At 43.9% G+C, this 14,207-nt stretch overlaps 1 protein-coding gene across 1 annotated transcript in view; it reads left to right on the top strand.

Moving 5' to 3' along the window:
• LOC126638945 (uncharacterized) overlaps nucleotides 1-14,207 on the top strand; it is a 33,960-nt gene that overhangs the window by 1,576 nt on the left and 18,177 nt on the right. The window contains exons 2-6 of the mRNA XM_050313277.1: nucleotides 1,921-2,080; nucleotides 3,738-3,829; nucleotides 4,870-5,102; nucleotides 11,506-11,742; nucleotides 13,085-13,162. Coding sequence (XP_050169234.1) covers nucleotides 1,921-2,080; nucleotides 3,738-3,829; nucleotides 4,870-5,102; nucleotides 11,506-11,742; nucleotides 13,085-13,162 — 800 coding nt within the window. The remainder of the gene's footprint in view (nucleotides 1-1,920; nucleotides 2,081-3,737; nucleotides 3,830-4,869; nucleotides 5,103-11,505; nucleotides 11,743-13,084; nucleotides 13,163-14,207) is intronic.

Below are 14,207 nucleotides of genomic sequence, written 5' to 3'. Positions count from 1 at the left end.
GCAAAGTGTTCAGGTGGATCAGGTTCAGTGCTCTGCCCTGGCTGGGAAGGGGAGCTCTTCTGGAAGTCACTGCTGGGGCTGCAAAACAGATCTGGAGGCTGGAAGGTGAAATGAGGATAGCCCAAAAACGGGAACCAAGGATCTGGCCCTACATCTTTGAATGTGGCACCTTTGTTTTGTGTTTGCCAAATCCAGACTCTCTTCTTGTGTGCTTGTCTCCAAGCCTCCTCCTGGGCAGCCCCTTGCAAATTGTAAAGGGTCGTCCTCTTTTCCACCATCCAAAAAGTGCCATCTAAGAACAAGCTGCAGGATTGTATTAATTTCAGTTCTGAAGCAGCAGGTCCCTCCATGGCACTGTCTGCCTGCTCAGGGGACACTGTATGTCCCACACATACAGTCTAGTTTAGTACTTATTATAGTCCAACAGTTTTACTGGGGTTGTGCAAAACTGTGTACAAAAACGAATCACTTTTCCTGGAGTAATATTTAAAAAAAAAAAAAAAAAAAAGTAGTTACATAAAGTTTAGTGCTCAGAGCCTTGGTCTGGGCAGCCAGCCCTGAGCTCTGCTCTGACTTGTCTGGTGCTTGCATAAATGAAGGCAATTCTGACCTCTGCTGTTGGCCCAAGGCATCACCAGGCTGCAAAAAATGCAGCACTCCCTGAAAAGATTGTGTAATCTTGGATGGAGAGCTGCTCTTGGCATGCCCTGCCACCCCCAGCAGCACCTCTTGGCACTTTTGGTTGGTGTTATAACACAGGTTACAAAACAGCAGGAGGTGAGTCCTGTTTGCAGCTGTGTGACAGGAAACCCTTGTCTGTTACTCATCCAGAGGAGTAACATGAAGATTATTAAAATCCGACACGGATTATAAACATGTTTTTTTCCCTCTAAATTAACAAAAACCTCAGAGTGCTTGTCGGTGGGAACAAGCAGATCCTGACCTCCAGCATTCTCTGGTAGTACAACAGGAGCCTGTGGATGCTCCCTCGTGTGGTTGTGAAAATGCTCTGAAAGGAGAGTGTGTCCCCTTCACTCAGCATGTAGCTGGACTGAGGGCAACAACTGACATGGCTTGAGAAGGGGGTGGTTATTCCTGCACTTGCAATTAATTATAAAACTGCCGAATGAGATATAAACTACCCCTTTGCCACCTGACGGGAAGAGATTGGGATGAGATGTAAATCATCATATCACAGAATAACAGAATGAGTTGGTTTGGAAAGGATCTTAAAGTTCACCTAGATCCTACCCCCTGCCACGGGCAGGGATGCCTTCCACTAGACCAGGTTTCTCCAAGCCCTGTCCAGCCTGGCCTTGAACACTTCCAGGGATGGGCCACTAGAGCAGTGTTTGGGTGTTTGTCACTTTGGCTGCACATTTTATTTTAGGCATGAGCATCATGGATTGCTCAGCAGCCTCCATGGCAGACACATATCAGGGACACTTGTGCATCCCATCAACACAGGATGGAGATCCTCCTTTTCACAAAGCTACATCCAGTGCCTGCATCTCCTGGCTTAGAGGATCTGCCTGGTTTGGCAAGAGCAGTTTGGGAAGAGCTCTATTTTCTCCAAGGACAAAGCTACCTAGAGGAGCGGGTTTTGTTTGGTGTTTGATGTTTATCTCAGAGCTTCAAAGGCACAATTCGTGTTTTGAAAACATTCTTATCCTTGATCAACTGTGCTGATCTCCCAAAAGGGGAGAATCCACAGAACAAAAATCTATTAGAATTGTACTATTTTTTCCATTTGAAAAGGTTTCCATGATGGTTTTCATAGAAACTAAAAAACCTGTATTTTCTATTAAAAAAAGTGCACTTGTGGGTTTTTTTTTGGTTTTTTTTGTTTACTTTAAATTCCTCTTCCACTGATTTGAGTGATCGCAAAATCATTATTCTTCCTTTTATTTTCCATTTCAGAAACCCCTGCTGGACACATTGCTGAGAACCTTCTCAAAGCCAAAGAAATAGCCCTCAATGACTCTCGTGTACCTGAGCAGCTCAGGAATTACTTACAAAAAGCTCTTGATGTTGCTCTTGGACTAGACCCTTACCTGGATGCGATGGCAACTTCTAAGAGGTACAGACTCTCCTTTGTAACCTTGTGCTTCTGTCTGTGAGTGTGTGAGTCTGTTCTCAGATTTTCTGTCCAGAACATGCCATAAACAGGGGAGGAAGAAGAATGAGAGTTAACTGCACCCAAATATACAGCAAAGTGTGCATGGATGTGTGTGTGTCTGTGTGCACCTACGGCCTAAAGGAGAGGAGGTGAGAACAAGAAGTCCTAACGCTAAATTTTGGGATATATTCTCCCAGCTGTTGGCTATGACAATGTCTTTGCTGGACCATATCCTGGGGAACACCAGCACACCAGCTTCCATGCAGTGCCTGCTGGAAGGCTGGAAGAGTGAGCCCCTCAATCAAACTGGTGCTGGGATAAATAAAGAATAAGGAAAACCTGAACCTCTGGATCCGCCCTCTAATAACAGCCTTTATATGCAGCTTTTATCTCCAAGCACTCAACAAACATTAATTAATCTGCTAACTAAATTGCTCTGGTAACTAAACTAATTAATTAAACTAATTTAAGGTATCATTAATTCAGAAGTCCAACTGATACCCTCATTATTCTTTTCTGAGCTACAGTATATTACCTAGCCATGTGGGGTCTGCTAAACAATTCCCATTTATCAGTGCACATTTTGATATGTGGAATAAGCCAGTTCTGCCTAAAATTGACAATGTGTAAACTGTTCCAGGCTGTGGATTATGGGAAGGCTGAGTGTTCGTTCTGTTGCTGAAATAATAGCTGATAGTTGTTTGACTTACACTTGCTGTAGGATAATAGCTATACATTATCTTATTAAAGTTGTTAAAGCATTTGTGAGGGGCAGAAAAGAGGTTATATGAAATGTTCTACTCTTTAAGTCTTGGATTATCTGAGTGTGGCTGACACGGGTTATGAATTCTTTCTCATTTTACTGAGGAGTAGGGAGGGGGAGGCTGGAGGGAAAAAAAGAGCTGAAATGGCTCTAAATTCTGGCCTGCAGAATGATCACCATCCATTTCTGGTGGTTACTTTCTTTAGATAGGGTAATCTAACCTGTCTGGAGGCTATGGACTTCTTCCAGTCATCTGTTGCCTTCCCTGTGTAATAGGTAGCATCTCACTTCATCCAGAGACATTGTCAGAGGCCTGGCTTCTGTAAAATAGCCTCTGGAGACACCCTGTTTTCTCAGCAGTTTGTGTGGAAAACCGTGTTTTCCCTGTCCTGCAAAACAATTTAGATTTTACATCTTTTCTCCTATTCTGCAATGAAACTTTTTTTTTTTTTTTTTTTCTGGAACAAAAATAATCATTGCAGAACTGAACAAAACCTGGCCAGGGTAACTAGTGTAATTTACTCCAAACCAGCAGACAGATAGAGACCTGTCTAGGACTGGCTGGAAATGAGAAGGATCTGGGGTTGAACAGTGGGAATTCTCTCCTTTGGTCCCATAGCCCCTTCTTCTCAAATCCCTATGGCTGGGGTGGCTGCCAGCACTAAAATGGGCTTATTGCCAAGCCAGGTCCTCTTAGGACTGGAATTTAGGATGTTTGCAGTGCTTCTGGGATAATTTTTCATGGCCATGCACAGCTGGAGCTTTTCCAGGCACTCCCTTTTAGTTGCTGCTTTTTATGCAGGACTCTCAGATTTCGGTTGTTACCCTATTGTTGAAATTGATTTCTTTTTCCAGAAAAACTTCACCTGACCACGTTCCAGGGGATGCTGAAGGAGCTGGAAGCAGAGTTAGGCTGCAGGAAGGACGTGCTTCTGGCTCACTGAATGGTAAGTTGGTCAACGGAGAGGATAAAATTGCACCAGATTGGTGTAAAGGCTATCAGTGACATCGAAGCTTTAATTTTTCTTGAGTGAGGAGAGGTCAATTGCCATGGGGATGCTCAGAAAATATGGGAACTTGCTAAAAAAATAAAGTTTTGAGCCTCCTGTAGGCTTTGATCTTCCTTTGGCAGAAGTTTTCCCAGTCCCATTCCTCCTGTGCCCTTGTATTCTTGCATGTGTGCCCACACACATGCTTGTGAGTGCTTCAATTCACAGTGCCAGCCCCATCTAGTAGGGAGCAGCAAAAAAATCATTACTCTTGTTGGAGGGCAAAGGAAGGGAAAAATCATTTTGGTTGGGTTTGGAGGTGTCTGTTAGGGGTTTATGTGCTTATTGTGGTGGAGGTGGCCTGTGGCCAAGCACTTGTACCTCTACAAGTAGCAACACCCAGGCTTGTGTCCCCATATAAAGCCTATTACCCTGAATCTATTCCCAGACTCATTCTTCCCAGATGTTCCCATCTTTGGAGTAATATATCATCCCAGTGAAGTACTCTTATAATGTATTACACTAATACATTGTTCGAAGGACACCACTGATGATAAATTTCTTAAATGATGGTGCTGTCTGGGGATAATGACTCTAAGAGCAAATGCAAGGTAATGTAGTGATTTTTTTTTTTTTTTTAACTGGATTCCAGAAAGAATATGGAGCCATCTCACAGCCATTTTCATATGGGGGGAATGTTAAAATATGCAATATTTCAAGCACTATTTAACAAGCACTTGAACAATAGCAGCATTAATGATAAAGGTTCTACATTTAAAACCAGTCCCTTTATTCTGTTGTCTTTTAGCTGCATTTTAGATGAAATTTTGTCAGGTTCTGTTGTTAAACCCTTACTTGAGAGTGTTTTAAGATTAGTTTGGTTTTTTTTTTTTTCATTTTTAATGATCACTTAAAAGGCACATCTAATTTTCATTGCGAACAGGGTACCCTCTTTCTCATGATTTTATTTTTAATTTTTCATTCTTGTCTTTCCACAGGCCAAATTTTTAGGATGTTGGTTCATATGATCAGAGCCAGGAAGATTTTATTAATTGGCAAGCTTAAAGGTTACAGTATCCTTGCTATTGCAGAGGAATTGCCAGACGATGGCAAAATTTTTGCATGTGCAGAAGCGCCGTATCTGGGAGTGAACAGCCAGGAAGCATTTGATTATTCTTCAGATGGCAAAAAGATAAGCATGCGAGTGGGACCAGTGGCAGACACCTTGGAGGTAAAGTCGGTTTGGAAGGGGAGTTTGGGAGCTCTTGTGCAGAGCACATTAAAGCATTTCGGGTAGGTTCTGTTCCCTGCACACAAAAAGCTGGGTGGGGGCCCTGGTTTGTTTGCAAATATGTGAACACACGGTTGCACTGGGGTTATTTCTTGTTCACGGTGTAGGATGGGACAGCTCTATCATACAGGATAGTGGTTTTTTCTTTTTAAATAAAATCCTGCAGCTTTTTGATCAGAGGAATCAGAAGCTCTCAGTGTAGGTCGATAGGCTTCAATGGCAGCTTTACTTGATGTCGATTGTGTCGGATCTCAAATTCCAAATACAATAAACAGGAAGAGTGTATCTGTACCCTGCTGAGCCAGCTCTTGAGAAAGACAGCTTGCTCCCAATGTTCACAGGGATCAGGAAAGTCTTGGAGAAGTTTCTAATTCAGCCACAACCTCTCATTATTTTCCCCCACTGCAAACTCTGTGGGAAATTAAACCCCAATTTCTCACTTCCAGAGCGATGTGATGAGCTTACCACAAATAAGGCATTAGCTGTATTTGTTTCATTCTGACTCGTGACTGTGTCCCAAGACAGAGAAAAGCTTATGATTGCCAGCAACTCACATTTAATTCCTATTTGTGGGATCTCTAGGACAGTGCTGCAGGTCCAGCACGTGATCAGGTGATGCCCATGCCAGGTTCATTAAATAGCCTTTCTATTACTAATACAAACCAATTTGATCTGATTCTATTTTCAATCTGGATGTGTCAGTGTGAGCTTGATTGTAACTTTATTTGCATTAACAGGTACCATATTTATTTCTAAAATGAAATGACCAGGAGCTTTCTGGCCTTTGGCTTTCATGACCTCCAAGTTTGATAAGAAAGAAACAAAGAGCTTTGCCAAGTATATGAATAAACGAAATGTTACAGATCACCTGCAATGTGCAGCATTTAAAATCCCAGCTCCCCGCAGTGAGTGTGAAATTAATTGAATTGCTGTTGCTCTCTAGTGCCCATTCTGTGCAACTGACTTACTGTGACTGAATTAAAATATCTAGAGGCAGGCAGAGAACATGCTGTGTAGAGATTAAAGAAGGGAGCAAAGACATGAAAATTAAATCCTTAAAACAGAATGTTGCAATTGATTTTATATCCTCCAATTGCAACATGAAGGCACATCCTGACCCTGGTTCTGCAGGTGCTCAGGGCTTCAAATACCTCTCAGAGCTGTTGGGAACAGAGATGCTTGTGTTTGGCAGGAGAGAGATCCCAGCATGGGGACACCTCTCTGTGCAGGATTTCTGCACTGGGCTCTGAACTTTATTTGCTCAGTGTGGCAGATGTTTTGTCACTCATATCAGGCTTCCTCTCCTGCCCTGTGGACATGCTGAAAGGCAGAAGGACAAAGCAATCACAGGCTGCAGGGGGGTGGGTGAGGAGTGGCACAGCTGAGCTCTCACAGCTCAGCTTCATGGAGGAGTTGGAGAATATTTCTGTGCCCCGTGGTCTACATGGAGGCTGGTCTAGACCAGAGCTGGCTAATGTTTGTTGAAGAGCACCATGAGAGTCTGAAGAGCTGGAACAAGCTCTGGCAAGGGGATTGTCTTTGTTGTCTGTGGTGTCTGCAGCCCAAGGTTTCATTCTTGTCCTTTTTGAGAAACCAGAGGGCAGAGGTGATCACCCACCACTTGCTCTTTGGAGGTGTCTGATGCAGCTTTCTTGCTGTGGTGGTGATGGCTGAGTTTTGCTTCCAATCTGAGTGCAACAGGGCAGGATCTCTGCTTATCTGCTGCTCCTCAGATTTTCACAATGTTGAGGCAGCACACCAGTGCATAGCAGCACCTTGACCAGGCTCTCTGAAGATGAAGAACATCTCTTTTGATGTTCCTTTGTGTTATCCCACAGCACTGGAGGAGTCAGCCAGTTCCCCTGCCTCCTGTCCCAAGTCACAGCCAGCTGCAAAATATCTGAGATTTTGACCTGTCAAGGGATGCTAAGTGTCAGACAGGAGCCACAGAGCTCAAGTAGACAGTGAGGTTCATTTGGCACCTGAGAGCACAATGATAAAAACCCACCTTTCCCATAAGTGAGGGATAGACACTGCTGAGCTAGGTGAGGTCTCCACCAAAGCATGTATCTCACATACACGATGGCACAAGCCACTGTGCCAAATGACCTCAACAATTTTTACATAATATTTTGCAATGTGGGCTGAGGGGAAGCCTTTCCTTGTGTTCAGTCTCAGGTACTGGTGCTCTTAGTGGGAATTAGCCACCTTTTCAGTGTGTGCTGGGCCAGCATTTAAAAACATTTCCCAACAAGGTCCTTAAGTCTAAACACTGTTGTGCTGTGCCTGGATAACGTGCCTTGCCCTGCATCCGCAGCCAGCAAGAGCCTGATCCTGCACAAAGAGCTTCCTTCAATCCCCAGTGGACTTTTCCTTGAACAATGGCTGCAGGATTGAATTTGGACGGAATGCAAACTACCAGGAAATTATTCCCATCCATGATTTTGATCCTTCCATTTTAAAATTGAAAATGCTCCGCAAAAAAATAGCGCCGTGTTTGCAGCCGATTCTGCTGATTGCAGGGCGTTGTGTAAGCATGTCGGGGTTTGCTTTCTTCTTTTTTTCCCTCCCTTTAGCAGACAGGATAGGTGAAGAGGTTGAGCTGCAGATCTCATTTCTCCTGTTTTGCTGCTTGTGAAGTCTGCCAACAGAATCCACCTTGACAAAGTCAAGGACTCTGCGTTTAATGTTGAACTGAGTGAATAAATTATGCATGAAATTGTGTCGGAGTCTCTAGTGTGCTCTAGAATTGCTCCTTTTGATATGAAAGGTTAATTCAGAAAGGAGTCCAAAATAGCTGGAAATTGTGGGGATAAGTGGATAGTATTCACTGTTGTGAGCTGTTATTACTAGAAATTGCATTCCCTCTCTGGCTTCCCCAGAGATTTCGCCTTGCCGGTGAATATAAACTGTACTCAATAGAATAGCATTTAGGAGTAACAAGAGTGTATGTCCACATACAGTAAAATATTCTAATGGTGTTTTAAAAGGAAGCTGTACTTTTTCATGTATTCTCTGTGCCCTAAGGATGGATTGCTATTACATTTAGGTCAAGAACAAGGCATAGGGAAGGTAATAAGTTTTGAGTACATCTTTATTACAAATATGCTGACTGTATGATCCATATCAAAGGAACTGGGCAGTCATTTTTTTCCTGATTGAGTTTGTATGTGCCTTATGTTGTCTCTGAGAAGGACTCCAATCAGGTTTTCTCTGAGGTTTGGCAGAAGATTCATTCATGTTTTTATTCAGGATGTCCTCTGCCTGGTCTTTTGCTTTATCCATCAGCAGTGCTGCTGTGCCCTTTCTCATGGTCTCTTTTGGTGTATCTCTTCTATAGAATGCAGTGTTACACTCTTTTTAATCCAAAAGGAAGTTAATGACTCACTGTAATCAAAAGTATTAATTTTAGCCAAGTTTGCTCTGAATTAAGACTCTCATTGCCATCTGTTACCATCTAAGATGACTCTGTAGCAAGGAGCAGGGATTGCACTGTAAACACTCAGGAAATTAGTTTCAGCAGGATATTTTGCAGGCAGATTATTTCCTTCTGGATCTCAGCTTTCCTCACAGTTGGAATCGTCTGGGTTCTGCTTCTCTCCAAGCAAAGGACAATGGAATCTCCAGCTTGCTGTGAGGTCCCAGGCAGGGCCTGGCCCAGACTGTGCTGGGAGGGCAAGGGTTGTCAATCTTAAGCCCCCTCATCCATATGGGACAGCAGGAATTTGTCCTTTTCATCACAGCACCCATCTTTCCCAGTGCCTGGCTCCGCAGTCAGAGCTACGAGTAGAGCAGCTTTAACCTTTCTGGCTGTCTCAGTTCAGCAGCAGGTGCTGGCAGTGAGGAAACCCTCTCCAGTGTGGGGCCCTGGCCACAGTTACCACCTGTTTGAGTGACCCCTGCTCTGCTAGCCAAGGAGATCCAAAAAAAACAGAGGACTTTCTCAGTCTTGTGGCTGTTTTCCTCCTGCTCTAGAGGCAAAGCTTGTTCAAGGAATTTCATGGATTCCTCTTAGAGCCCTGGAACTGTTTCCAGCTAAATATGGAAAACCCAGCAGCGATTTTGAAGCTGTGGAAACAAGAAGCTCAAATGATGGCAGGTCCCAGTACAAACTCATTTCCTTACAGGTGTCAGATACTGGGTATCCAGAAGAAATGAAAGGTGCCCAAGTGACCTTCGTGGCTGGTCATTCAGGACTTGATGAACTGACAGAAGAGAAATCCCTTAGAAACCATGGCCTTGCACACCCAGGCAGGGCAAGGACAAGGCAGGCGTGCGCTGGATGCATATCCAACCCAGGCACCCTCCAGGGATGAAAGCTGCGGAGTTAGAAGGTGGTTTATCTGTATCAGAAGACAGATAAGAAGGGGATAAGCTGTCAGCAGGTAGGCAGTATGGAAGGAGGGTTGAAATGAGAAGTCCAGCTAATATCCAAAGAGCTACACAACTCCATATGGACCTAATGAAGCCAAGGCATAAAAGTGAGATTCTTTTTCATTAGGGAGCCATACCACGGAGCAGTGGTAACATATGTTCAGCGATGGCCACATCTGCTTCTGAATGTCTGCCCCCCACCTCCTCCACCCAGGAAGGTTACAAGTCAGAAAGTAGTGATAAGTCATGATAATTGCTCGAGTTTGGCTTTGGCTCTTCTCCCTGGGGAATGAGACCTCTAATCTCTCTTCCTGATGGGCTCCTTGACCCAGCTTTCATCTTCTGACCCTTCCTGAAGTATCTACATTGGCCAGACTGACTGAGGTGCAACCTGATAGAAGATGGTCTTCCACAGTAGCAAATATGTTCTTGCTGCTTTCCCCCAGTATGGCTCAAGAGGGAACCAGGGCAAAATTTTCTTACTGGTCATGAAAAGAAAAGATGAATCCCAGGAAATCAGATGTCCCAGTTTCTGCTACATTTATTATAAACCAGCATATATGTGGCCTTAAGGTCTTCTTTTATTATAGTGTAGCATCAAAAGGTGGCCTAAATGTGGACTCATGAATGCCTTTGGCAGAGTTTCTGTGCTATCAAGTACCTGCAGTTAAATGTGACTGTTTGAGCTTAATTCCCTCACCACTAACAAGCTCACAAGGACACCAGTTTGCAAGACAGAAGAATTTAGAGCTCCGATGATCCACTTCCCACAATTTTCATGTCTGAACCACACACTCCCCACCTCAGAAAGGCTCCTGAAATCTCTGTTTGGGAACCATCAGCCTCACTCCCCAAAACAAAGCAGTCTTCACGTTCTGTTGCCGTTTGTTGCTGATGCTTCTGCTGGTGCGTCTCAGGGGATCGCTCATCACTCGCTGTGCACGATGTCTCCAAACACAAAAGGGAAATCTGGATGCAGAAAGTACTGTTAAAAGTTGTGATGGAAACAGTGAGTTCTGGAAAACATAATTGTTTCTCTCTTCACTTGAAATGCCAAGACATGAAAGCATTTCTGCTTGCCGAGATAGGTGGATGAGCTGTTGTTTCATTGCAACGCACACAGATGCAGTTAAATAGTCCCAGATGGAATCTGAAATATTCCATAGCAGCCTCTTGGGCAGCGAGTGCATTAACTGCCACAGGAGAAGGCTGTAAAGGCTCCCATCTGGTCATCCATCAACACTTTTATACATTATCATCAGCAGCCTGCTTGGAGGGAAGGTGTGCCACATTTCTGAAAATCCAATTAGATGATAGCAGCCAGTTCTCTTTTATCCCCTCTGTTGCTGAGCCATCCAAAGCATTTTTTTAGATTAAAGAAACATCATTTTCCTTCATGGGGTCTGTACTACTTTATCTCTATCGTGACCTGTTCTTTTATGTGCTTTATAATTCTATTATTAATTAGGATTTCAACCCTTTTCCTGCTACTGAAGTGGGACTCACTAGTTTGCAATTCCCAGATCTGCCTTATGCCTCTTTTTTTTCCTGGAGTGATATAATTGCCACTCTTCAATTTGTTGATAGTTGCTCTTTTGAGAAGAGATAAGTTACTGTGGCCTGTCAGTGGCAGGGTTTGATGCCAGTCCTCTCCCTTACCCTGATGGATCAAGTTGCTTTGACTCAAGGTATGCAGATGTTTCTGTTGTGACTCTCAACACCTCAAGCTGGGATGAGACATCCTCTTTTATATCCCCATTTTCTTTGAGAAGTTCAGAGGTTTGTTGCTGTAGAATTGTTTGCAAAGCATGGAAAACTCCCAAGATCTCCAGAAGTAATCCTAGCAGTGTTACCTTAAAAGAAAAAAATTCCCTCTGGTTTGGGCTTTATATAAAGGATATTTTAATGGCAAGACTTTAAACTTTCAGGTAAATAATTAGTGTTTTCTCCAACATAATTTTTTTTTCAGGCATTACATGCTGAGGACGAGCACTTTGATATAGTCTTTATTGATGCTGATCAAAGGAATGCTGTTCACTACTACAGCTTTGTCATGGATAACCACTTGCTGAGAATGGATGCAGTGATCTGTGTAGAGAATACACTCATGAAAGGACAAGTCTACCTGGAGAATGTATCAGATGAAAATGTACTAGCTGTCAGAAAATTAAATTCAGTGATTAATTCAGATCCTCGTGTTGAGCAGGTTAGTGCAATGCCATTGGTTAAGGTGCCCGTGGTGCTGTATCTATGGATTTTGCAAAGCACTCTTCAAAATGTTTCTTTTGTTGGTGCCATTATCCAGAGGACCTAAAATGAACTCAGATTTTATTGTCATTCACCTCACTTGAGCTCTAGGTATGAGTTTCTATATTCAGGGACAGTCCCTACTCTGTCTACATCTTACAGAGTGTTAAAGGCAAGATAAAAGGGGAGCACTTAAGAGTGAATAATCAGCTCTACAGCACAACCAAGGAACCACCACTCTGCTTTAAAGGCTCTGGGGGCTGCAGGGCACCACCAGCACAACAGGAGTCAACAAAGTCCTACTCCAGCAGGGAAGGAAAAAAAAAAAAAAAGTAATAGGATGCACAAACAATATACTGTGGTTTCAGAGGCAAAATTAAATAGATATCCTTCAGGGCTTTAAAAGCAGGTGTGAATGGTGCTACCCCAGGACAGAAGCTCACCCTCATGCCATGGCTGCACCAGGGTGGCAGAGGGGCTGCTGTGGTGGTTGGGAAACACCAAGGATGGCTGGATCCCTGTCTGCCCTCCTGCAATGTAAGGCTGGGCTCATGGTGGGACAGGACACCTCCCACACTGCCCCCTGCCACAGCTCTCCACGGCACAGAGGTGTGCAGCTCGTGCCCAAAGTGTTTTGGTGTCTCTCAGGCTAAAGGTCTTTCTCTACCTGCAGGTCAGACACCTCTAAAGGTACCTCCTGCGGTTCTGTTTCTATTCTATTCAGCACAACTAATAGAGGAGCAACAGCCTTTGTTTGTAGATGAGGGGAAGATTAATCACAGTTTTCCATGCCCCAAATCTCACTGGTCTCTGTTCACTGTATGTAAATAGCGTGTGGGTTCCATATCCAGTCTTCTAACACTGTGATAGTGGTGTTGAATTTGCAAAACTGAGTGCAGGTTTCCTCATGATGATGCATGTCCTGCACCCTCATCTGTGTGCGAAGGACAGATGTTGTATCAAATGCTGAAGAACACCAAAGTATTGCTGTTGTGGTTTACTGTAATACTGGACTATCCTCTAGACAGCCTTATCCAGGCATTGGAAACCCAGCAACCTCAGCAGCTGGCACTGATCTAGAAACTGGAGAGATGAAACTGAGATTTTTTTTCCTGGGATTTGTGGAGTCAAGGAGTTTGAAAGTGAGCAAATAGAAATGCCTGACGTATTTGTGTTGGAAGGAAGTTCACGTAAGAATAGAAGTACTGTGGCCTGAGGGCTGTCCTTCATATCAGTGGAATTTGGGTGACAGAAAGCCAAGCACAAAGCAGCTGAGAACTGTATGTGCATTATATTTTCAGGTAATTTTACCTGTGCAGAGTGGACTGAGCGTCATTCGAAGGATCCCTGTACCTCCAGATGCAGTGATTGAATCCAAGGTGGGTATTTCCTCTCTGTGAGTACTTCTGGGAAACTTTTGACTCTGCTGAGGACAAGGACAATATAATTTTCAAGGATTTAGTGGCAAGAACCCAAACACATTGTGCTGTTCATCATGGACTTACCACCTTAGGGCTTGGCACTTTTCAACCTCACTTGTCCAGGCTACACTAAATGCTGATTCCTTGCAAAGTCTTTTGGATCAGCTGGTCCTGTGATGAATCTCCAAAGTGGCTGTCATGCTGCTCACTGGATGTCTGTACCTGATGCTCTCCCATCCTTCCCATGCAGGGGAATGTGGGCATATGGAGCTGAGGCCCAACTGTAATGAACCCACACAATATTTCTGAAGTAGCTCTTTTTTTGCCCAAAGGCAGCACACGATGCCCTCTTATGCTCTCTGAGCTGAATATTTTCATGGCCTTGGATTTTGCTTGTCCTATGGAAAAGACAGAGATTTTATCTTTCTCCATTTTATGCAGTGGGCATCACCCAGCTGTAATGAAATTCCCATCTGGAATCCTAATGGCCTAACTCAGTAAATCCAGACTCAAACATCCTGATTGTTTTGCAGTTTCTGTTCTGAGTGCTCCCAAAGCTACGCCCACTGGTAATTCCTGGCATTTCAAACTCAGTATTTTAAACATCTTGTATTTTCCATTTTGATTCCAGTTAGGGGGAAATGATGTATGGCAGCTGATCAGATGACAGCTTGGTTTAAGTTATTGGCTGATATCTTTATTTGCGCACCAGCCTTGTGAAGATATTTTGATTGCACTCTGCTTGAGCAAAATCCTGACTTTGGAATCTTGTCCTGTGTCTTCCTGGAGCCAACTGAGCCTGAGGCAGGATTGGGCCCTGGGGGTAAAATAACTGGAAGACTTAATCAGTCAACTTCTAAGGCAATGTACCTGATCCATTTCCCTGGGAAGCCAGGCTGGGAAATGCCATACCCTACTGTCATGAAGTGGGGTGGTCAGAGCATCTCCCCAAAGCACAGCCCTTCTGCTCCGTTGTCTGGCATTTAATGCTCCTTTTGAGACT

Source organism: Myiozetetes cayanensis, unplaced genomic scaffold (assembly GCF_022539395.1).
Source record: "Myiozetetes cayanensis isolate MyiCay16 unplaced genomic scaffold, myiCay2020 scf18, whole genome shotgun sequence".
Classification (NCBI taxonomy): Eukaryota; Metazoa; Chordata; class Aves; order Passeriformes; family Tyrannidae; genus Myiozetetes; species Myiozetetes cayanensis.
The sequence above is the reverse complement of the archived record's forward strand: the minus strand, read 5'-3'. Positions and strand labels throughout refer to the sequence as shown.